General features: G+C 40.2%; 1 protein-coding gene across 1 annotated transcript in view; it reads right to left on the bottom strand.

Moving 5' to 3' along the window:
* Window positions 1-5,066: 5,066 nt before the first annotated feature.
* Window positions 5,067-25,077, bottom strand: part of LOC128842354 (uncharacterized) — a 197,971-nt gene continuing 177,960 nt past the window's right edge. The window contains exon 5 of the mRNA XM_054038291.1: window positions 5,067-8,912. Within this exon, the coding sequence (XP_053894266.1) occupies window positions 8,699-8,912 (214 nt within the window). The 3' untranslated portion in view covers window positions 5,067-8,698. The remainder of the gene's footprint in view (window positions 8,913-25,077) is intronic.

Raw genomic sequence — 25,077 nt, 5'->3', positions numbered from 1 at the left:
TCATGAGATGAGAACATGGCCAAAGTGTATGCACACTGATATACATTTGTCTGCCAGTCCACTAGGGGCACTAGCAACAGTAATTGAGGCTCAGTCCTGCAAAGTGCTAAACATGCTGGCAACAAGACAGCAAGTGTGAAAAATTGGGACGGGAGTCGGGGGTAATAGGAGCCCATATTAAAAAAAGCCCCAAATATCGGGACTGTCCCTATAAAATCAGGACATCTGGTCACCCTAGCTGGCCTTAGTACAGCAAAGTATTAAAGCACATGCTTAACTTAAAACATATGACTAGTCTATTGACTTCAATGGGCTTACACAAGTACTGAAAGTTAAGCACACATTTAAGTGCTTTCTTGGGCAGGGTGCCTCACCCCTTGAAGGATCCAGCCATAGAAGAGCAAGTGTATCAAGTACTGCTGCAGAGCAGAAGGTGTTGGTTTGATACTCTCTAATTTTGCTCTGCCTACAGCTGAAGTGCCCCGTGCACTATGTGGCAACACAATACTAACTGGGGATTGTCTAAATCATGCAACAACATACTATAATGTGCAGCCAAAATAAATAAATAAATGAATAGGAAGTGAGCCACTCCAGCTGACTCTAAGAGAAGTTGCAGAGTTTCAAAATTAATTTTTATTTTACCTTTAACCCCCCTAAAAGAGAATTAATTGAAGAGTTTAAGGCTTTCCAAACATGTTATGGAACATGATGGGGATACACTGAAATAAACACAAACATTTAGATAAAGCCACCATTTTAATTGTATTAATTCTGCCAATTAATGATAATGGAAGATCCGTCCAATTAGCTAAATAGCTAATAGTTTTATCAAGCAGAGGCTGGCAATTTAGAGCAAACAAATTCTTTCTAATTTTATCCTCTTGCACACCAAGATATTTAAAGGATAATGGGGGATCCAATAAAGGATATTGCTCAAATAGAACTACATTTAAATCGCCTAATGGCTTTAAGAGTTTACCCCAATTAACAAATAATAAACTTGAACACGCGGTGATTTCCTGCATAACATCCATAATCTTGGTTTTTTTTAAATTATAAATTAACATCTTCTCTGCATGGCTCTACACAGAGATAATCTGAGAAATATCAACTGATTTCCCCCCTGAAAAATACGGATCTCTCCTAAAACAAAGAGCGAAAGGCTCCAGTGCAATAGCAGAAAGTATCAGGGCAAAGGGACCCTCCATGTCGAATGCCACAATAGACTACTCAGATCCAAACCGTGATCATTTGTTTTAACATAACTGTGGATTTCAATAAAGAAGACTGACCCATTTAATGTATTTGAGGCCAAATCCTCCTGCTATCTAAATCTGAAATAAGTCAAGGCTATTGAAGAGAATCAAGAGCCTGTTCAAAATCAATAGCTGGAACGAATTCCTCATGATCATAATTTTGAGGATAAAAAATCCATTAAAGTGATGCCTTTGATTGCTATTAATGAAGCAGTCTGGAATAAATCCAGATGGATCCATATGGATAATTGAAGCTATTGTTTTCTCACATTTCACGGGGCCAAACTCTGGACCTGCTTCGTATGCCAGTGATGGGCACAGTAGTTGTTTCCCACTGACTACACCTTGGGCTGACCGCTCCTGGGGATGGTTGGCATGGGCTGAAAAGGAAGGCGCAGGAGAAATGCAGAAGCTGAAGTAAATCAGCTTCCTGCCTGCACCACAGATCCCCAAACATTGCTCTTCCTGTGCATGTCCTGTGGAGGTTATTACAGGCTGCAGGCTGCAGTAACCTCTGAACAGCTGTTATGGAGGGAAAAAGAGAGTGACAGAGAGAGAGAGGGACTGGAAAGCTCTGTAGGTTTAGAACAAAAATCATTTCCTCTCTGGGACAGTGGGGGAACAGCCTCTTCAACCAGCCATTTCAAAGCTGTCAGACAGACTGGGTGCTGCACAAGGGGACCCACATCCATTTAAGGTGCTTCAGTGGCTGACTGTCAATCTGCCAGCATGAGCCTGCCCTCTCTCCCAGACTTTAGGGGAGACACACAACATCATCTTTCAGAACCCACATGGAGCAGAGTTCTGGACACTATGAACTGGGCAAGGCTAGGGGCTGGGTGGGCTGTCTCAGAGGAAGACACATGTAGGCTCTTGGTGGCATGGAAACAGGGCAGGCCGCACATATAGCACACATAGGCAGTATCTGAGCATGAATTTTTCATTCAGAGCTGAATAAAGACATTGTTCTATATGAACTTGGGAGGAACTGATTTTTCTTTCAATATCAAAACTGAACCCAAACTTAAAGATCTCAAGCAAAGACCCCTTCTGACATGAAAGCTAGACATCATGTCAGTAAACTTTGTATGAATATCACATTAGGTCAGAAAGGCACAGAGCATCAACCTTTATAAACTTTGAGTCATACCCTGTTTAAAAGAATATCCCCATCTGCTAACCTACTGACTTCACATTGTGCAACTGAATGCTCTATTTTTTATTATTAACTTCTACAACAGCAGATTTATAGAGGTGTTTATAAGTCTGCTCTACAAGTAAAGGATCATTAGTAACAGAACCATCTGCCTCTTTAACAGCTGAAATCATATTTAAAACTTAATCTCATCTTAACAACCAGCTAATATTTTCCTGTTGCCCCCATCTACGTCCCTACCCTTGGTTTAGCCACCATTAACCATTATGTATCTACACAATTAGCGTGGTTTCTATTATAGGCCCTTCTTCTGGGCTGCACTCTGCCTACTTTGCATCTTAGCAGCAGCACAAAGTAGGAGCAGCTCCAGCAGGCTCTTCCCTGTAGAGGGGTAGCCTCAGGTGGCATACAGCTAATAAAACACCTCCTCTGTCACACCACTCATTGTGACTGGGGTAGAGATTCCCTTGCCACTGACAGTCCCTGGCTGCCATAACATTCCCCTGGAACTTCTGGCAGCCAATGGAGATTACTGTGGCCTGAAGGTTCAACAGCTACACCCTTTGGTGGTAGTTCTCAAGGAGGTGGTTACTGTTATTCATTTTATAATGACAAGTGGTTGTTACAGCTTTTATGGAGTTTGTATGATTACAGTGTTTGCCGCTCAATTAATCTTTCCCTTCTTTCCTGTTTCCTTATAGGGCCTCTCCATGTGACTCGCTCAAGGCCCTGAATGTGCTTGAATTGAACACTAGACCATGGGCAGTAAATACAATACATTATACATTAATAGATTCCCCATGATCATGGGAGCCTCTGTGGCTGCAGATGTGGCAAGATGGTGTGCACCTACCTTGATAGTAGTTTAATTCAAACAAAGATAGCAAATTCCTTAAGTATTTGACCAAATTAACTTCTTTGAGAATCTCCTGACTCTCCAATAAATCAATATTATTGTGGAGAAACTGGAAGCAGCTTTGCAATCTTCGATGTTTTATTTAGCAAGAGTCATTTTTTGTAACAAATTAGAATTAATTGTTACTAATTTTTAAGTTATTTGTCTGTGCTGCTAATTCTTCCAGAAACTGCAGTTTCCCTTAACATCTCTGTGTACATTTCCTGACAGCGGTTCAGCTTGATGGAAGCATAGAATATCAGGGTTGGAAGGGACCTCAGGAGGTCATCTAGTCCAACCTGCTGCTCAAAGCAGGACCAATCCCCAGACAGTTTTTTACCCCCGTTCCCTAAATGGCCCCCTCAGGGATTGAACTCACAATCCTGGGTTTAACAGGCCAATGCTCAAACCACTGAGCTATCCCTCCTCCTGAGGAATAACTTTATTACCGTGCTAAACCACATTCAAGATCGTCAGACTTGAATATGCAGAGATAAAATCATCTTCTTTACCCTCAGAGAACAACTCACCTACCCCACCCATGTAGAGGACCTGGGGTTTTACATTTACAATGAGCAGGTGTTTTTGGTGATTGTTTTTGCTGTTGCAGTTTTTGCCATACCAATCTTCTGTTGCTTTCTTCACCTTGGAGCCATATCAAAAGAGAGAAAATACTGTAATTAAACAGAACAATTCACAGAGACACAAGGGTACAGGTATGATCTAAAGTGGAAGTTCACCTTTTTGATCTGCACTGTTGAACTCTTATCTGTCTTGCAGATCTCTATTGCATAATCTGCAGATGGATGGATAGACCACTCATCAGTGTTAATAGAAGTGCCACATGTTGAACAAGTGATAAATGTGCAAAAGATTTGCACTTGGGCCAAAGAAGACTTTTGCCCTATGTCAGAAATTATTATAGGTTCACAGAGCACATATCTAAAACATCCTACCAGAAGTCACTTGCTCTCCAGATGTTGGCTAACAAACTCTCTTGCACTTGAGCACTTCTGCTCATTGTAACCCAGATACTCAGGGGTAAACACAACAGAGAAACATTGGATTCATAGTGTGGCGCTATGTTTCCTCAAAGGTTTCAGGATCCCAAAGCTTGCAGAATATTTCAGTCATTAAAATGTAATAAATCTGGTGAAATTTCAAAGTTTTTTTTACTGTACCATGGAGTTCAGTCTCCTGAAACTTTTTGTGAGATAGAGGATTATAAATTCCAGGGTCCAGCCAAATTCTAACTAAGGTAATTACACTCAGCCTATTTAACATTCTCCAGCAGTTTCAATTGGACATGGTAATCTTCACTTCCTGCATAAAACTGCTGTGTAGTAGTGCTGTGCATTATTCAGCATTTGCGGCATTTCCACCCTGGGGTAGCTTCATTTCACTGGTGGATGAAATGATCTTCATGTGTTGTTTCCGTATCACATTTATGTTGGTAAAGTATTATCGGGTCCTTTGGAGATGAAAGATGCTATATCCAGGGAATACTGTTATAATAATCCTCTGCTATGATCTACTTCAGTGGGAAGATAAAAACAGTGTGTTCTGTTTTGTTCATGTAACTTATTTTAATGTAAAATATAATTACAGCACCCACCCAGGGTGTAAGTTATTGTGTAATTTTACAACTCCATACCTAGACGAGTGTTGGCATTCAATCTATATACCCACCACACCCACAACTGCACACATCCTATTGTGGCTAATTACATAATAATTTGTATGAGACAGATTAAAATCAGTTGTGCAAGTCTTTTTATTTCACTGCAAAGTAAAAATAAAAGATAGCAAAACAAATATGTAGTGAAAACTAATACTCAGATAAGTTTCAGAATGTATCTTCCATCAGATTACATATAATAGTGCATACTCTAGACATATTTGAACACATGCTTGGCAGTCTCTTCATTACTGCTACATCAGGCAACATTTACTTTTAAAAAAAGTTTTATTATTACAAATGCAAAACAATCAGGAAGCACTAGTCCTAATTCTGCCTAGTTCTGAGTTACGAACAACTATCATGACCAGGGATTAATTTTTTGAAGTCTGTCCAGGGAAAGGAAGATCGCTCTTTACTATAATTCTGGGGTGGAATTTGGAAAAAAGAACCTCCTAAAATTAGGAATCACATTGACAACTATCCCAAATATTGTTGTGCTAAAGAAGTGGAGATGAGCCTGAGCTATTCGAGATGGATCCAAATTTTCCAGAGGTTTGAACATGGTGTCCTGATCCAGGTCTTTTATTTTACTCATTACAGAGATTGGCTAGACATAAAGTTTGAATCTGTTTGGATTTGACTGCTGTCAAAATCTGGAGGCTTTAAGACCTGAGGCTTTAGCTGCCTCATACCTTAAAAGGTATATATTTTCAAAGTGTATATGTAGCATAGCTTTTACAACTAAGAGTTTCTACTCCAGCCACAATTCATGGAAGAAAATACAGAGTTTTGGTTCTGTGCCAAGTGCTTTTATAATACGTTACACAATAAGTGCATTATACATGCTAAGTCTGGGGCAGCTTCCTTACATTGGTGCTATCAGGTCCCACTTAGGTTCCCAGAGTCTCAGGATCTTGTGACAGGAAGGATGGGAAAAAACATGTGTTTTCAGGTGGAAGCCTGTTCTCCTGGGTGTTTGCCTCTTCCTGGGGACTCCTTTGAAATGGGTAGAATTACAATTTTTTAAAAATTTTGTCACTTTACTCCTATTCCTGCCCTCACCTAAATATTGCCCTTGTAATCAGCAATCTTCCTTCTGCCAGGGAGTTGGCAATAGATGGAATTCCTCTGTTGTGGACAAGCTGGGGACACTCAGAATAAGTAGGAAGTTCAAATAGGCATGAGGAAGGTGCAGCTTGTCTCTATATGGCATGCAGGGAAACTAGGAAAAGCTCAGCAAAGTACTAAAAGTTATATTCCAAAATAACAGCAATGAGGTCACCATAGTGCTGGACTTAATCAGTTTCAGAAGAAGTAGAAGAATCACTTACGGGGATGCCAGTTTCATAACTCTCCATCCTACCCTGCAACAATGTGGATCTGCCCATGATGCTTGTTCTACTCAAGGCATCTCATTCACCTTAATGTGTCTCCTGCTGTCTCACATGCTCTCTCTTCCTAGCTGTCACCCTTAGCCCAATGCTTTGGCTGCCAAGGGCAAGGGGCACCATGTGCAGCCAAATGGTTCACACGTGCTTGGGACTAGCCTGGTGTCACCACTTGATAAGTACCTCCAGCAACTTCGACTTTGCACCAAGGACTGATGTTCCCTTTATATACTTGCTGCTTGCAAAATGTCATTTTTCAAAATTCAAGATGTTTTGATAGATGTGTTTGTCAAAAAGTGGACACAAGGATGCTCACACCAATGCTGAGGAAATATGGAATGTCTACGGATTTAATATTTATAGCGAATGCATTATATACATCACCTAAAACAGTGATCTGAACAGGTACTGGAACGACAAGCCCTTTGAAGTGCAAGTCAGACTGCACCAGGGTCAGCTCTCAGTCCGCTGCTGTTTATCATATTGATGGCCTATGTCAGCAGGAAGAACCCAATGTGAAAAGGGGAGAAGCTGCTATACTCAGATGATATAGCAATAAGGGCATCCGCAAAAGAAGACCTAGAGGAAAAAGTAAATCAGTGGTCTGACCAGCTAAGCAGGCATGGGATGAAAATGAACATGACTAAGACTGAGGTCATGTGAGTCAGTAGAGGTGCCACAGGGAAACTGGATATAGAGATTAATGGACCATGACTAAACCAAAGTGACCAGTTCAAGTACCTTGGTGGCTGTGTTATGGAAGTCAGCAAGCTTGAATGTGAGCTGCAGTCCAGACTGGAGAGTGCTGGATGAGTGTGGAATAACATCCTAGATGTTGCTTATGAGAAGCATACGCCACTGACACTGAGATTCCAAGTGTACTCCACAACGCTGTATGGTGAAGAAGCATGGGTAAGATACAACAGGTTCAATGCCGACAGGTGTTTGAGATGAGCTGTCTTTGCATAATAAAAAGAGTTACATGAAGGGACAGATTTAGAAATGAAAGCATTAGGATGGAAGTCAATGTCTGTGATGTGGCTGACAAAATCCAGGAAGTGCAACTTTGCTGGTTTGGACATGTGCACAGGATGAATGAAGAGGATTTGGGGACAGGACAGGGTGGTTGGAAAGAGACCCCAAGGAAAGCTGAAGCAGCGATGGATGGATTGCATCAAAGAAGATGGTAAGGAAGTGGACTTTAGTGCTGCCTTGGACAGAAGAAGATGGCAGATGCTTGCATGATAACTCGACCCCAGGTGATGAGATAAGGAGAAGAAAAAGAAGAAGTGATTGTCAAAATCTCCCTAAAAAAAAAGAAAAAAGAATAATATCCCCCAAGGCTTTGTGATTTTATGACATTTGCCCAATCAGAAATGGCTGAGCTCATTTAAATATATTTTTATTAATTTTTTTTTTAAAAAATGCACCTGGCCTGACAACACAAGGGCTACGTTGCTTCCTGATGTGATTTCAAATGGCTGAGAAATTAAAACACTGAAAAACGGGGTTTATAATGGAAACGCTGACAGACTATTAACTATAGCAGCGCTGCTCTAATAAATGGAATGGCCTGTCATAATCTCTAGTTCATAAATATGCAAATACAAGGCAGAAGATTTGCTCCAAAGGATGTCTCTATAATTTTAACTGACCTTTACTGATACTAAATGAGCTTGTTGCTTCTGTTTTTGTGCATTAAATATAAAGTACAGGGAATCCTGCCTGTCTACCTGCAAGGCCTACTCCAGTTTCCATTGAATTCAGTGGCAACACTGCCATTGTCTTCAGCTGAAGCAGGATGTTTCCTAAAACATATAGTTTAAACTGCTAAGCATTAAACTGAACTCTTGCCTGTGTTTAATTCTGTTCACATTTGTGTTAATTATGATTGCATTAATTCTCATTTAAATTAAGCACCTATTTTCCCCATGTGTCAAAGAGTCTGACCTGCCAACAAACACTCACTCATTTGATGAAAAACAGGCCATCAACACAATGATATAAAATTGAATTTTATCCAGTTTCCTGCTTTGGACCAAATGGAGGTAAATCCAGTGACTTAATATTTAATATCTAAATGTAATTTGTTTTGTGTCTTTCATCACACAGTAAAGAATTGGATGAGAGCAGTTTTGCAGATTGGCCCCCTAATTATTTTAAGCTATTCATCCTGGTATCTGTCCCATTGATGCTCAGCCAAACTGCCAGCAGGGGAGAGATCTGTCCAATCCAGGAGCTAAATGAGTCACTGAGAGTCAATCTGTTTTTTCCCTTGCTGATGGGGTTTCCTTGGGTCCTGGCCCTGCTCTGCTTCAGTCATACACACAGCTTCAGGCCGAAACCTTCTTTGGCTTTGACTGCCTCCTGTTTCCCCATCTCTGCTCTGCTCATCACAGCTGTTGATGGGTTCTGACCGGCTGGCCACAGAAGACCAACGCCTCGATCACATTGTTCTACAGTTCTCGCTCTGACGGAAAATGAAGACATCTTGGCCTCGTTGTATTTGCTGCTGCAGTAATACAATACGTATCTAGAGGGAAAGCAAAATACATGTACAAAATCTGTCATTTGGGTTAGATACTAATTTATCTGTCTTAAGTTCTGGGAACAATATTTGTACTTTTCCCAGTTAAGTTCCACAGAAACTGAATACTAATATGACTTTTTACAGCATGGAAAACAAATATGAAACAGAGAAAAAATACACTTGTGAGAAATATTAGCTGCTCAGTATTAAAATATCTGACAATACTGTGAATATAATTTCTAAACTGGAATATTTAGGTCCTAACTGTATTCACTAAAAAGCAAATTCCTTGATTCCTCCCTTTTAGGGTCAGGATTCAATTACACAAAAATATGCAGCCGACTTAAAGACTGCATGTAAGATTAAGATAACTGGTATTTCATGGCAAATGATTAAACTAGCTGACACAGTTTTATCCTGAACTTTGCCATTAAGACTGACATTTTTATGCAACGTACATTGTAGTCTGCTGGTAATCTAAACTGCTGTATGTCTTTCTTCTTTCAAGGGCTTTAAATAGCAAAGAACTGGTCTTCTTTACCCTTATTGCAAATGTACAGGAAATATATGTATGCTATAACAAGATGAACTGTCTCTGATTGGAGTGTACTTGGCTAACTATAGAACCTGGTGGTTCTTATCCACCATATAAACAGCCCAAAGAAACAGCAAAGATGTTCAGAACACACACACTCAGATCTGCTGCATGTACGGGAATGAGGACATTTATACAGCTCTAATTGGGATGAGAACATGTCCTCTGCACAGCAAGTCAAAATAGAAAAAGTGGCAAAAGTCTCTTACCACGAGTATAACTATTCCTTTAATACAGTTGTAAGCAACTCTATACTTTCCCATTTCCTTCCCAATCCCCAGGTAGTCAGGCCTAGATCCTCCCACTGCAAGTTAGACACCTCAATACCTTGGAGGAGCCTGGCCTTAGTGGTTGGCTTATGCTCTCCATCTGAGGCTTTATGAAATGTTCATGCATGTATCATAGTTTGCTTTCTCCTACGTGCTGACATGGTGATAAAAATCTCTGCTCACTGAAGGGGGTAATAAAGGTCTCTGTAGGACAGTATACTCAACTGCTTTGGGTCAGTTTCTCTGCTGGAATATGTTGTGGAACCTCCATTGAAGTCAATGGAGCTGTGCCCATTTATTCCAGCAGAGAATTGGCGCCTTGTGTTTAGTGCAGGATTCTCAGAGGTTTATGCATGATAGGAATTCCATGGCAATGTTGCTGGATTCCTTGTCAGTCATAAATAATTGAGTAAGATTAATGACTCACTTTTACATCTTGGATTTTATATTAGTTCTAATACAGAACATAAAACACTGGTTTTACAAAGCATCTTCCACCGGAGGGAAAAAATATAGCTTTATACAGTAACACCAATTTTATGAAAGGATGACTTTCAATCAAAAGAAATTTACATGAGAACAATTTCATTGTTTGAGAACTTATACAAATTCAGGACAATGGGACTCAACCTGATTCTCAGAAAATCAAACCATATGACCATCTGACAAATTGTGTTACTCAAAATTTCTCATCGCTCACATGTAGAAATGTCTCAGCTTTTAAATACTGTGTAGATGATATAGCAACTTTCACTTTTCTTTCTACCTTTCAAACCTTGAAAAACTTTCATAACAGTTAATATGAATCATCTAGCATTTCCTATTCCAACATGTTACACTGATCATTCATTAACTATTAAAAATGAAGATAACTATCATGAATTTTGATATAACTCAAAGTGTTAGAAAGGATATACAAACAACTCACTCACTCGAGTAACTTTTAGATTACATATGAGGACACATCCACACTTTTCTTTATTGTCAAATGCAATGCATCACTCAATTATCCATCCATTATTAGAATATTTTCTTTCACTCCTTAGCACAAGTAGTTTGGGTTTTTCTGATACCCAGCAAAAGCGTTCCAACCACTTTATAGTATATAGGCCTGATTTGGTCCCAGAGTAATTCCATTGATTTTGGAGATCAAAATCTTACCTAAGACGCTACAAAGTTTTATCTCTAAAAGCTTTTCCCTGAATAGTTCTGCTTACATGTATATGTCCTTATCTTGGTGTGAATACATATGTGAAGGGAATGATAAATGCGTAGGCCTTAATTGACGTGGGAGTGGTGGTTTTGGGCACATCACAAAAATTGGCATTCTTTATTATTTATACAGTAATGTAGGTAGTTTAGGTGTACACAGCTCTTAAAAATATAAGAAGACAGCTACTCTCCCCAAAAAGCTCACCATCTAAATCAGACATTACACTGAGAGTAACAACACTAGATAATAGTGCAGCAGTTAGGAAGGGAAGGAGCAAGATGGTTACAACAGATAAAGATTATGGATGAATTTTACTCCCCGTCACACTGCTGTGCATGGAGAATAATGCCATGGAAGTCAATGGAGCTACTTTAGGTTTATATCAGTCTAATAGAGATCAGAATTTGACTCAGTTTGATTTGCTTTTTATACTTGCTTCTATATATCTTGTCAAGTCCATACTTCTAAATTCACTTTAAACATTTTTAAATTTCACAGGCTGGGCATGGACTTAATGAAGGCTTGATTCTGCACCACTGGGAGTTTGGCTAGGGACTGCAATGGGAGTGGATCAGCCTCTTAATGCCAGCTGTTCTGCTTCGGTAGGGACAATCCCTTTTTAAGAAAAAAAAAAAAAGAACCTTTTCTCAGTCCATTGATCCAAAAAGATCTCCCATTACAAAGAGCTCAGCAGAGTTAACAGTTGCTTCTCTATTTGTCCTCCCAAGTATTCCTATTTATAACATATAACTGTGAATGAGGTACATATTGCAAATCTGAACACAGGGAAACCCTCTGATCACCATATAACTGACAAGTGTAAGTTCCACAGAGGAGTTTATATGATCACTTATTCTACAATGGGTGAAACCTGTTGGTGGGATAATTGAAAGCATTCACTCTTTCAGTTTCTTCTCCAGGGAGTTGTAGAGAGTGAGATTTAAATGTTTCAAAAGCCGTAGCAGAGGGTGAGATCCTGTAGGAAGAATAAAAGAGGAAGCCCTAGAAACACATAGGAAGATGGTGGAAACAAAGGAAACTGGTAACAAGTGGGGAGTCATGAGGAACAGAGACTCTGAACATTATCAGAGAAACAGAGTTAAGAGAGTGCAACAGCAAGATTAATACTGCGTATATCTACAGATCCACCCAAGGATCTCCAAGTACTTTAAGTACGGAATTAAGCCCAGTTTACAGTGAGACAATGAGTCAGCATCAGACCAGGGAAGAGAACCAAGCACTTCTGATGTATAGTCCTGTATTTTAACCAGTGGATGCACTAATTCAGATCTGGTGTGGGAGTTGTATGTAGCCCATTTCCTCCAGCCCTTTTGGCTGAGGTTCATTTGGCCAAAGGACTTGAAACATAGAAGTTTTGTAAAGCAATTACTGAATTTTTAAAATCCCCTTAATTGCATTCTAAATACATTTCCATAAAAATCAAAGTACTTTTCCTTTTTGTGAGAACTTTGTTTATTCCATAAAACATTAAAACATTTTGAAAAGCTCCAGAAAATTTTAAGAGAGAAAACCTTTTGATCTAAAAATCCAGGATTGAAGAATCAGCGGGGAATTCAAGAAGAATTATGTCCTCCCAAAGTAGTAAACATATGGAATAATTTGAGTTTAAGAGAGTTAGACATTTTTATAGAATGAAAGGAGGAACTGAAAGATACAATGACTAAGCAGGGCACTGGGTCTGACTTTCTGTTCCAAGTAGCTCATTCCTTATAGATTTTTATGGCTCTCCTAGCCCCAATATTAAACACTTGACCTTTTTGTCAAATACTATTTTAGATTATTAGACTGGATGATTAGTTACTAAATATATGGTCTACAATAAATAGGAAATTGTTCAGTACAGTGCTTCAACCTCAGTTCTTTCAGGTATTGCTCCCTTGATATTTAAAGTTAGAACATCAAATCCCCTTATATTAGCGTTACTTAACCAGTTTGATGCCCAGAAGCTGCACAAGGTTTTCCTATGGGGCATATAGATTTCTCATGGGGCACTATCCTGAATGCCCCAAGTCAATGGTTTTAAGCATACATCACCCTGAGAAGACAGGCTGCATAAGGAAGAAAAAGCAGCCCCATTAGCAATCACTATGGTACATGTTTAGGAGAGGACCCCATGGAGTCCACAAGACTTATTTATAATGCACAAATCTAGCACTAATGTAGCAAGACATTTTCAGATTTGGGGAACTAGTTCCCAACTACTAAGAAATGTCATAATTAGGTTTTTTTAAACAGATACTGGACCTGATTTACACTGGTGTGAGAGTTGAATCAGGCCCATTAGCTTTAATATAGTATGTAAGACCGGTTGCTCTAAGTCTTAACACAGATTATTTATTACAGGATAGTTTTTGTCAGTCCAAATACCACTTTGAGGCTTTCTGCTGGTGCCATTACTCATGTGAGTAGCTCCACTGGAGTGAATGAGCTGCAGGATCGGTCCCAAAATTTGCAGTGCTAGAATTTATATCTTCCTTGTTAATTATCCACCAGGGTGATGGATGCAGCCTATGTGCAAACCAAATAACATTACTCTTCCTCCTGCAGGAAGTTTAATTTATTAGCAATTAAAACTGATGTAGAAGAAATAGGAGAAACCACTTAAAAGTCCAGCCCTCAAAAATCGTGCAGTGACTGAATGGTTTGTGAACAGTCAATCTCAGCTAAAAGCACTACAATGTTTACGTAACTGCTGCACAGCCTTGTTTTTAATAAAAGTTACCAATGCTGGGATTATTCCAGTGTAATTAAATCATGGTTGTTTAGTGAACAATTACTTTCCAAAGTAAACTGTTGAAACCTGCTGTGCTCCAATTGTTGCCAAATCCAGTTCCTCCTCACTCTCTTCTTCCCAGTTGCTATTAATGGTGGCTTGCTCTAAATTCTGGTACATAGGCCTAGTTGTAATGGTATTAAGTGTGAGGAGATAAGGTTTGACAGTTCTTAGCCCTGAATTCAGTGAGTGGTTCGATGTGGCTCGGCATAATCTTCCATAACTAGGATCTGACTGTGGACTTGGTGGATCAGATTATTGGATGGCATAACTCCACTGAAGATTGCTGGGACTGATGATGGAAAACTCACTTCCGATAGGAATGTGGCCAGGTTGGTCTGTTTCTCCCTTTATAAAAATAGGTGATACATATGAAAAGGGGTAGGTACATTCAAGAGAGTTTTACACAGATGACTGAATTTGTCACCACTCCTCCCTCAATGCCCCATTTCAATAATTTGTTATCCATGTGATTCAAAGCAGGATTTCTGGAGGAGCCTGTGATTTGCACAAAGTTGTACAGAAGTAAATATAGCTAGGACAGCCAGTGAGGTTATAAATATCTACTACTAAAGGGTCATAATAAAAGTAATATCTCACACTTATATTGTGCTTTATACTTTTCAAAACACTGTATGAACCCTGACCATGCCTGACAGGTAGGAATGTATTTTATAAAGGGAGAAACAGACGCACACAGCCACATTTGACTTGGAGTTACATCAGGGATGAATTTGACTTGGAGAGTTAAAGTAAAGGGAGCTACTCTGGATTTATAATTTACGCTGGTGTAATTAATATCAGAATCTAGCCTCCATCTTCAAGATGCGAATTCCACACTGCTGTCTCACACTGTGGGCTTTTCAACTACAAGGAGTAATTTATCAAATGTAATATACTGGTATGTATGTTTAGCCAGCTGGACTCATGGATAAATTTGCCTCCTTCTGTTTATGTGCATAAATGGATAACAGCTTAGGTTAGTGCCTGAGAACCCCTCAGGAAAGATATCTTACTTAGGTATGGAACAAAAGCATACCAAAATCTGATATAAAATCATTGTAGCCTTCTGCCAAAAGCTATGTTTTAGCAATAGCCCTGTTTTGCTCTGGTTCACTATGTTTTCCATTACATCTAGCACAAAGGATAATGCAGGCTACATTTTCTTATGACTCAGGCAACTAGTCTAGAAACTCAGTGGCTCAGCTTTCTCAACTAGGCTCCTCAAGCCTGCATTTTAACCAGACATATCCCAGGCACCATCTGTCCATCTGTGCAAATGTCAGCACAGTCACTCCACTACAGTCAGGATGTCTTGAGAAAACAGTCACATTGAAAAATCTAATCTCCTTGATCACACAGTTCTAGTGATAATTATAACATTTCTATAACTCTAGGAAAGCTAGAACATATGCAGATAATGACACAAATGACACTTACGAAGCGCCAGTGTGCTATAAATATAGGTGTTCAGTTATTGGCAATAGAACTATTTGTTATATTTTGAAAGCAGATAAATAACAAATAAGAATTTCAGTTTTTGCAAAATTACAAAACCAAAAACTTTATATGCATTAACCAATTGATGTTTCTAACCCATTTGCACCCAGTTCAGCTACTGTCAGTACATTTCCAGCTGCATATTTACATTGCAATCTATTCAACAAATATAAGCGGGACTTCACTAGTTTGCTACATCGGTATCCAGCATCACTTCATGTATGTCATTTATAGCTGGCAGAATTCAAATCTCTCCAGTGATGGCACATTAGTTTTACATGCACCATGGTGATCCTGGAGTAAATTCTATATGAAGATTCATCTTAGAGAATGCAGAAGCAGTTCCAACATAGTATTAGACCTCTCAAATGCAGATAAAAAAACAACCAAGCAACCAAAAACAGCCCCTACAACAAACAAACAGACAACACTTCGGGCCTGTTTCTGATTTCACTTAGATTGGCTTTACACCAGTGCAATTAACTTGACTTCATGATGGTTATTCCCAGATTCTACCAGTATGAGATCAGAATCAGAGCTTTTGGGTTCATCTATAATAGGCACATGTTTCCTCTACAGATTTCTCTTTATTTCCCTAGGTTTCACTTAATCACGTGAAAAAAACAAAGTACATATAACTTATTGTTTTAGCATTTGATGCAAGAGAACATAAGGTCCAAAGAATATTGCCAAGATTCCACGATGGCCTCTCAAAGAGCTTGGTAATAATGTCAACGCCGGAGGGGCTAAACATACTGACTTCATTGCTAGCATCTTGCAAACATGGAGTTTTCTGACCCTTTCTCATGAAACTACCTCTTGATGCTAATGTCACTAATTGATTGGCTGATCCCTAACCTCCCTTTTCTGTGAGAGATCGTTGAGATGGTAGTCGGAGGCCAACTTCAAGAACATCTAACATCCTCTACTTTTATGAACATGAATAAGGTTTCAGACCTGAATGCTGCAGTGATGGGCACTGATAATCTCTGCATGGAAATGGAGAAAAGTCAGATGTCCTCGCTAATACTGTTGTATCTTTCAGTGGCCTTCAATGCTGTTCACCACGTGGTGCTCTTGACATGGCAAAGGGAGGAAATAATGGTAGTTCTGCTAATTTCCATCAAGAAGTTCCCAGAAGCTGGTAATAGGTAACTAATTTTCCTTCCCAAGGGCTTTCAGGTCTTGCCTACACTGGTCACAGTTCAGAGTACAGAGGTGTGAGTAGTCTGTGCTCTGCTGTAACTCCCCCGTGTAGGTGCAAACAAAAAGATTCCTACTTTGCTTTACTGTATTCCTCTTCAAAGAGGACTACATTCATGTGAACTAGGAACCTTTCAGTTCATGCCCACAGCATCCACATGGGAGGGTTACAGCATAGCACTTTGTTGCACACTGCTATTCACGCCCCTGTAATTTGAACTTTGGGGCAGTGTAGACATGCCCTCGGTTGTGCAGTATCACAGTACTGGCACCCCTCTTGTTCAAAACATATCTGTGATATGGGAATCGGTATGCGCTACAGTGTCATCGATATCCTGATGACACCAAACTCTACTGAAACCAAACACTACAGCTTCCTTGTGTCTGGCAGAGATAAGGCATAGATGCAAGCCAGTTGGCCCAGGCTCTTTCTAGATAACATGAAGGTGATGCTGATTGGCAAGAGAAAGCATTTGGAGAAACTGACAAAATCTGTGCCTTGCATGATGACAGGTTTCAGAGTGGTAGCCGTGTTAGTTGTATCAGCAAAAACAGCGAGGAGTCTTTGTGGCACCTGTGAGACTAACAAATTCATTTGGGCATAAGCTTTCTGGGTTCTAGCCCACAAAAGCTTATGCCCAAATGAATTTGTTAGTCTCAAAGGTGTCACAAGGACTCCTCGTTGTTTTGACAAAATCCGTGACTGCTTTTGAAGCTGAGGCTGACTACCATTGTTAAATGGGTCACAGCCTCGGGTTCTAGTTATACTCATCTCTACCCATGGAGTCCTACCTAGCAAAGTGGCCCCAAATGCCTTTTTTCACCATCTGCAGCTGGCCAAGGAATTAAGCCTTTTGCCTTCATCACATTCAGCTATATCTTCATTATCTCTTGACTAGATAGCGGCAATGTGCTTTACCTGAGAGCACTGATGACGGCCTCTTAGAAGCTTCAGCCAGTGCAGCATATGGCTGCCTGTTTTGTGAGCAGGGTACATTTAACAAGAGCAAATTACATCTGTGCTCCACACTTGGCACTAGCTGCCAGAAATATGTCTAAGTATGTCTACGGCCAAGCCTGGCCCCATTCAGGTAAAGTGCATAAGATCAACTTCCTTGTCCTGGTCTTGAGCTAACTCTTGGTTCTGTTACCATAGCCTTCCACCTATTGAGAAGGTTTTCCCACCTGGGCCCTATAAAGATGGGGTGCTGTGGGGGACTGTAAGGTTTTTGATAAATAATAGGAAGAATCAAAGTCAGTGTGGTCTATAGGCCAGTTCTTAAGGTATCCACTGAAGACACTGGCAACATTTATGTGGATTGTACAGCCTTAAATTACCACAAAGGGAGTGATACTTCCCTCCAAAAAATGAAATTTATGATACTGCAATTTATTAAATCCATCTTCTCATATATGCAAATAAATAAAATCTCCATTACACCCCCTTGAGAAGCACAAAAGATAGGCAGCTGAAGCAAGAGACATGCCCAGGTTTCGTGCAGAAACAAAGAGAATTAATACTAAGAGTGTTAAGAAAAAGGAAGAAAATACTTTAGAAAAAATTCTGATAGTGCTCATGTTCCAAAGAGAGAACTAATGAGTTCCCTAGTCATTACTGGGGCATTTTTCATGACTAGAGTCAGTGCTTAATTTGTGCCAGAGCTTGCCAGGGCTGAGCCCCAGCACCTCTAGGCTTGGCAGTTCGTAGCCCTGACACCTCTGAGCTTCTCATATCAGTTCTGAACGTAAAAAAATTGCTTGAGCCCCAGCATCTAATTGCTTGAGCCCCGGCGTCTCTTTCATTCCAAATTAAGCACTGACTATAAAGTGCCATTCATGAAACAATGATCCAGTTCTGTACGAACAGCAAGGATCTTATGGCTTTCTGATTTATTGAGAATATTGTGGACCCCTTGTGTTTTGTGCCTTGGGATCACAAACCTGGGCAATGAACATCTTATCACTTAGCATATACTAATGCATTTAGTGTAAATAACACCTGGAAAGAACCACAAACTATTATTTGTACATTTGTATTATTTTTGAGTGCTTTAGGAAAATATGGGAATTCCCTGTAGCTCCTGTAGTAACCTCCAATTAAAAAGACATGACAATACATTCACACGTGAGGGGAAAGGCAGTGTGGCTGGGTGCAAGGGACAGCAATGTAGTGTTGCAATTATTGGCCTATGCTTCTTTTATGATGAACTGAGGACCTGAACTTGCTGGAAGTTGAATGCCCTAAAGTTCCATTGCACCTCTCAGCAAAGGATCTTAATGGGTTTGTTGGAACCCAAGTTTTTATATGTGACATGACCTTTTAAGACGAAAGGAATTTCTTCTATTATTTGCTTGACATGTTCCTATGTGAACACTCATTCCCCAAATCTCTGTGGTCTAATCAGGGATATCGTAAAACCCGCAACTGAAAAACGGTAGAACACCTCCTGTAAATCAGAAGTGTGAGGAATACATCTCATGACGCAGATACGGTCGTCGCTTTCTATCAAGATAAGCGACACTGCAAGTTCACTTTTGTATGCTAAATAAAATAAAAATGTCAATATTTACACATAACCTTCAAGGCTCTTACTTATAGCTTTTTAGTATTCAGTGCAGACAACGTTTTCTTTAGTCCATTACTAACAGCTTGGAAATTTAGTTAGAGGACGCAACCCAAATGTTCCTCCAAATGTTGTTTCCAAATGGTCATCTTGAAAAATGCTCTTTTAAAAGATGAAACCTTTATGTGAAGATATAAGAGCCATATAAACTGCAGGGAACTCATCTGAAGATTAAAACGACTAATGATAAAGATATTACTGTTAGTCATAGCTTAATTTGTTGATAACTAAATCACTAAAGGCTTTTACAAGCTTCTTGAAACCTAACTATTGTACACTGCACATTCAACCCCTGTTTATACACTGACACAAACAAATAAAAGCAATCATAACAGTTGAAATGTCGTTAGAAACACAATTGAGAACATCTGTATTGTAAGCAGAAATAAATTAGAAATACTGAAGTGTTTTGTAGCGGTGAAACTGAGGAATAAAAAAAATAACCTACAGCACCTGGATTAAGCAGTTATAAATAATGCATAAAGGAAAAAATCTCATTACCCCCTGTGTAAACTCCCCCCTCAATGAAATATATTTTATGAATGTTGCATCACAGTAATAAGTGCAGCATTTGTTTTCCCCATAAACTTTCCCTTTCTTGACAATTGGATTCAGAAATAATGGCCAATAACTGCACTGTCTGCAGGATTAGGTTCCTTCACCAAGCAGCTTTGAAGTGACCTTCAGTTTTTGGACTAGAAAGTAGAGCTGTGTGAATAATGGATTTTTCGGTTCACAATTCCAAAAAAATTGGGAGAAAAAAAAGTGTTTTGGGTTAAACAGAAAACTATTTTTTTTTGGAAATTTGCAGCAAATCAAAAAAGTCAGAAAAAGTTGTTTTGTTTCAACTGAGAATTTTTTAAAGTTTTTAATCTTTAAAAATAAAACTGAAGAAAATTTCAAAATCAGTAGACATCTTAAACCGAAAAATCAAAACATTTCATTTTGCAAATGTTGAAATGCAACAATTTGACTTTTTTGGATTTTTTTTTTACATGAACAATTCAGTGATACCAACACAAGTTCATGAAATATTTTGGTGTCGCCAAATCTGCCTATTATGCTTAAAAAAATTTTGGACAAAAAATGTTGCCCAGCTCTACCTATTTACATATATTTATCAGGAGTAATCTTCTTGCCTACAGTGATTTAACAAGAACTATACTAGAGTTTCAACAAAACAACACAACAAAAATAAATAGCAAGTGACTACAAATTCAATAGCACCACTGGAAAGTGTTTAGAATCCAAGCCTTAAATATTATAATTGTCCGATATCATGGAAGATTTTATGAGATTACAGTAGATAAGGAATATATGAGAATCTGGAAAGTTTCTCTTAATCATAAAGCCAGGTCTCACCGCACAATGGTTTGCGCTGTGAGATATGCAGTTCCTAGTTTCATTAGAAAGAGCAAGTGCCATAAAAACAGGTGGGAAGCTTCTCTTTAAAGTTCCCAATTTTTTTATAATTTTAAAATCTTTGAGTAAAAACCCTGGGTCTAAGTCTTCTCTCATGTTCATTTTACAGAGTAGTTCAGTTAAGGTACTCAGTGGAGCAACTCTGGATTTATGCGGTGTAAATGATTGCAGAATCTGTTCCACTTATTTGAATGGAGTTACTCCTGATTTCTGACAGTGTGAGATGAGAATCAGGCTCCTTGGGATTTAGCCTGGATGATCATTGAAGCTCTTTAGCAATTTCTTTAACAATCCCCACAAATTCACTGGCACACAATCATTACTTTCTCCATAGAGCAGCATGGCAAAACCTGCACTGGTGTGGCTGTGGGAGGTTAAAAAGGAACTCAGAATCTAGACTCAAATTACAACCTAGCAGATTACAAATGAAAAGGATAGAACTTCCCATCAACTGATAGATATAAAATGTCACAAACATAAAAACATTATAAAGTCAGGTTTGAATCTGGAGTGCTTTTCCTTCCATGATTAATGATTGGCCTCAAATAGGATGGGAAAAGGAAAGCAAAGTTCCCCTTGAACTAGCTTAAAAATGCCACAACTAAGAAAAAAAATATTGTAACATCAATTTAAAAAAAAAAAAAAAACACCTCTACTAAAATGTAAAGGTCAGGAAAGATTTGGGTGTTTTTAAATGCTGTCTTGAAGAAATTTCATAAAGGTTAAGATGTCATGTAGTTTCAGAGTTACAGGCACTGGAGGGGGGTCCATGAGTGCCAGCTACACCTCAGGCCACTCAGTGACCGTGAGACACAATGGCAGTGGACAGCAGGAGGCTGGCGGATCAAGACTATCACTGTGCCACTGGGGAAAACCATGTATTACTCCCCAAACAATGCAGAGTTGTGTGACTATTTCAACAACTAAGTTCTAGGCAGTGTGAGATTGTATAAAATACAAAAATAGGCCTGAAAAAAAACAACACAAGGGTCTAATTTAAATCCCCCAAATCAGGGAAATGCAGAGTACAGGCTCCTTCTCTGGCCTTAGCTCAATCTGCTGTGCCTTGCAATTGCAGTGCATATGGCTTGTACAGTCACGCAGAGCCAAAGTCATCCCTGATGTAAACCTACTGAAGTCAATGGAATTACACCTGGGAAGAATTTGACCCTATCTGTTTTGAGATCCTAATAATAAAGGGCTGGGTGAGGGTCGAGAGGCAGCCTTAAGTCTGTGTCTTCTTGCTTCTACAGACAATGGAGGTGGTGTGTGGGTGGGGTAATTTCCTTTCCCCAGTTCTGACAATGATGCCCTCTCTCGAGGTCCTTCACTACTCCCCATCCCTTTCTGTTCAAACTCACTGCTCTCACTTTTAAGGTTTTGCACAGGCCTGGCCTTGTCTACATCTTACTTCTCCTCTCCGGTTGCTCCCCACATTTCACTCTAGGTCAGGGGTCGGCAACCTATGGCATGCATGCCAAAGACGGCACGCGAGCCAATTTTTAATGGCACGCTGCTGCCTGCTGGGGTCTGGCTCAGCCCGCTTTTCTCCACCCCCCGCCTACCGCTCTCTCTGGTGGGAGCAGGGGGCAGAAGCAAGCTTGGTCCTGCCGGCTGCTGCTGTAGGACAGGCTCCGCTGGCCGCCAAGCTTCCCCCTCCCCCGCCTCTTCCCCCAGCGTTCTGCGTCGAGCCCTGCCTCCTCTCCCTCCCTGCCGCCGATGGCCCTTGCGAGGGAGGGGAGAAGAGCAGCCCCAGTGCCCTCGCTGCTCAGACCGGTAAGGAGGCGGAGAAGAGGCTGGGGGTTCAAAAGGTCAGTGAACCCATCGTTTTGTTTTGCTCCCAAGTGTTCATATAGATGGAATTCTGGTGGTGTGAATAGTCATAACATAGGAATAATACAAACAATCCAAAAATAGTTCCAGGGCAAATGAATTTGTTTTATGGTTAAATTAATTTCATTTCTGGATGAAAGGGGAAAGAACAGTTGACTGATGGTGCCCAATCAAATGTTATACAGAGGCCGGACAAATAATGGAAAACAAAACAAAACAAAAAGCTTACAAAAATACTGTTAATTATGAATAGCTCTAGTGCTAGGATTAATTCACAGCCCAATGTGACTCTATTATCTTTAACTTTTCTCCTGAGAATTTAAATGGGTGGCATAAATCTGGTGTAGCTGGCTCAATGTCATCGGCTCCCAGAACCTACCCTTGGTGCCAGGGCCGGCTCTGGCTTTTTGGCCGCCCCAAGCAAAAAAAAACAAAAAAACAAAAAAACAAAAAACCTGTGGCGCGGCCGGAGTGCGGGTGCAGGGGGACCGGCTGGGGGGGGGGAGGGAGAGGGAGCGGGCGGGAGAGAGAGAGAAGGGGGCGGCCAGGGCTACAGCAGGGGTGCTGCCACGCGGCCCCTCCCGCTGCACCGCCTCCTGCCGCGAGGGCTCCGCTCCGGTCGGCGGGGAGGGAAGGAAGAGGACTGCCCTGCAGGGCGCTCTGGTTCTCTGCGCCGCCGCCCCCTACAGGGCGGCCGGAGTAGAACAAGAACAACAACAACAAAAAAAAGCGGCCGTGCCGCCCTAGACTTGGGCAGATGCCGCCTCGAACAATCTGCCGCCCCAAGCACCAGCTTGCTCAGCTGGTGCCTGGAGCTGGCCCTGCGTGGTGCAGGGGGACACACTGGGACATAGGAGGCATAGCTGCAGCAATCACCAGCAATCTTGAATGACAGCAATCACCAGCCAGCAGAATGTCCTACTTAGGCTGCTCTAAATTATGCTGGGGATCCCAGCCAACCCCAGGATTGGAAGAGCAGAAGGGTATCTTAGAGGTAGCTGCCCCCCACTTGCTCAGAGCAGGGCTTGGTTGGACCTGTGCCTTTTTCACTCTCTATAGAGTATCATACAAAGTTCTAGTGTTGTATAAATATTCACTAAAACAATGCAAAACAATACCACCAAATCTTCGGAGGGTGTCAAGTTAAAGTTTCCTTAGTTTTTGTAATGGTCTAGGTTCATCAAACGTTCTAAAAGTTTTTTTCTGCAAGTCTAATAAATAGCATGATTTCTCTGAAGCGCTGAAATGGCTCTGCTGCAGGTAGTAAAATAAGATGTTAGCCCAATTTTTGCAACAGCACAGATGCAAATAGCTGTAACTATTTTTTATAGAAAATAAAAGTATCTTTCTCATTCTTGGAGAAAACAGAAATGTTGCCCGGCTGAAATGATCTCTCACTTGGCAAACAAAACTGTTTTCCTTTGTAAGATGTATAATGTATACAGCAGGGTGGTGAAAACCTCATACTGGAGATAGGGAACCTTGCTATGGATAGTACGTACATGCGAGCCTCCTCATGACCTCTCCTCACTCCATTATCCTCAGCCTCAGAGCACTCACTACACTAGCAGAGCTTAGAGGGCCTAGTGTAATTTTATTTTTTCTCCATCTCTCCAGTAGGAAAGGGTATTTTATCTAGTATTTGAACACCATCCTTGTTTCTCTCTCTCTCTTTCTCTCTCACACACTCAAACAAACCCCTATCTTTTACTCTCATAGTCTAGTTATAATGTTAAAATGATGCTGAAACACAACACGGAGGCAGATTTTTCTGTCTAAAACTGGCTAGATTTTCCCCTAACAGCTGCACTCTAGATTTTAATTAAATAATACCAGTTGTGCCTTATTTAACTAAGCCAGCACATCTTCCTTATGTCCTGGTATTGTATTAATTTCATTTTGTGATTTTTTTTCAACCTACAGGTTTGCATCTAGATCGGTACCTCTCTGTTGCTAAAAACTATGTCAACACAACACTAAAGTTTGCAGAGTCAGGGGTATATTTTTAGCCAGGCTAGCCCCTGCCCCCTTTTTGGCAGGTGCAAATTGTGCCAACAAAATATGTGCCTGCAAAATGCACTGTGGGCACAAGTCTGAGTACCTGACACTCGCACAGAGGTACAAATATGCAGAGGCAAACTGAAGGGCACCTTTCTAAAAGTGTGCCCCTGGAAATCATAAAGGGCAAGAAATGCCAAAGCTAAGATTGTAGCACCACTTTTAGCTCTTATAAATTGCATCTCTTGTATATTTTAATGATACACATTTGTATACAAACACCAGCAGTAATGGGTTAAACAATGCAATTAACCAGAAAAACAGAAATAGGAAACGCTACGTATGTGCTACACAGCTGAGTTAACTAACATTGCCTTTGGAACCCAAACTTTGTCATTACCTGATTTTTCCCCAACAACCACATCACTTATTTGCATTTAATTTCCTTGTTTTTTTTTAAAAAAAGACGTGATTCCTGATGGTTAATTTTTTTTTTTAGCATTTTAGTAGTCCCAAATAATCTTTGAAATTCAGAACTTTGTTGCTGATATTATTTGACTGGGAATGTTTTTTTTGGGAGATCAGAGAAACAGGGCAGGATATATTCATGTACACTGTGACAGCTGCATCTTTGCAATGGAACAACAGAGAGATTGGAATTTTCAAAATATCCTAGAAAGCAGAAACACTAGCGAGATCCTAATGTCATGTGATGTA

The sequence above is a fragment of the Malaclemys terrapin genome, chromosome 8, assembly GCF_027887155.1.
Source record: "Malaclemys terrapin pileata isolate rMalTer1 chromosome 8, rMalTer1.hap1, whole genome shotgun sequence".
NCBI classification, from domain to species: Eukaryota; Metazoa; Chordata; order Testudines; family Emydidae; genus Malaclemys; species Malaclemys terrapin.
The sequence above is the reverse complement of the archived record's forward strand: the minus strand, read 5'-3'. Positions and strand labels throughout refer to the sequence as shown.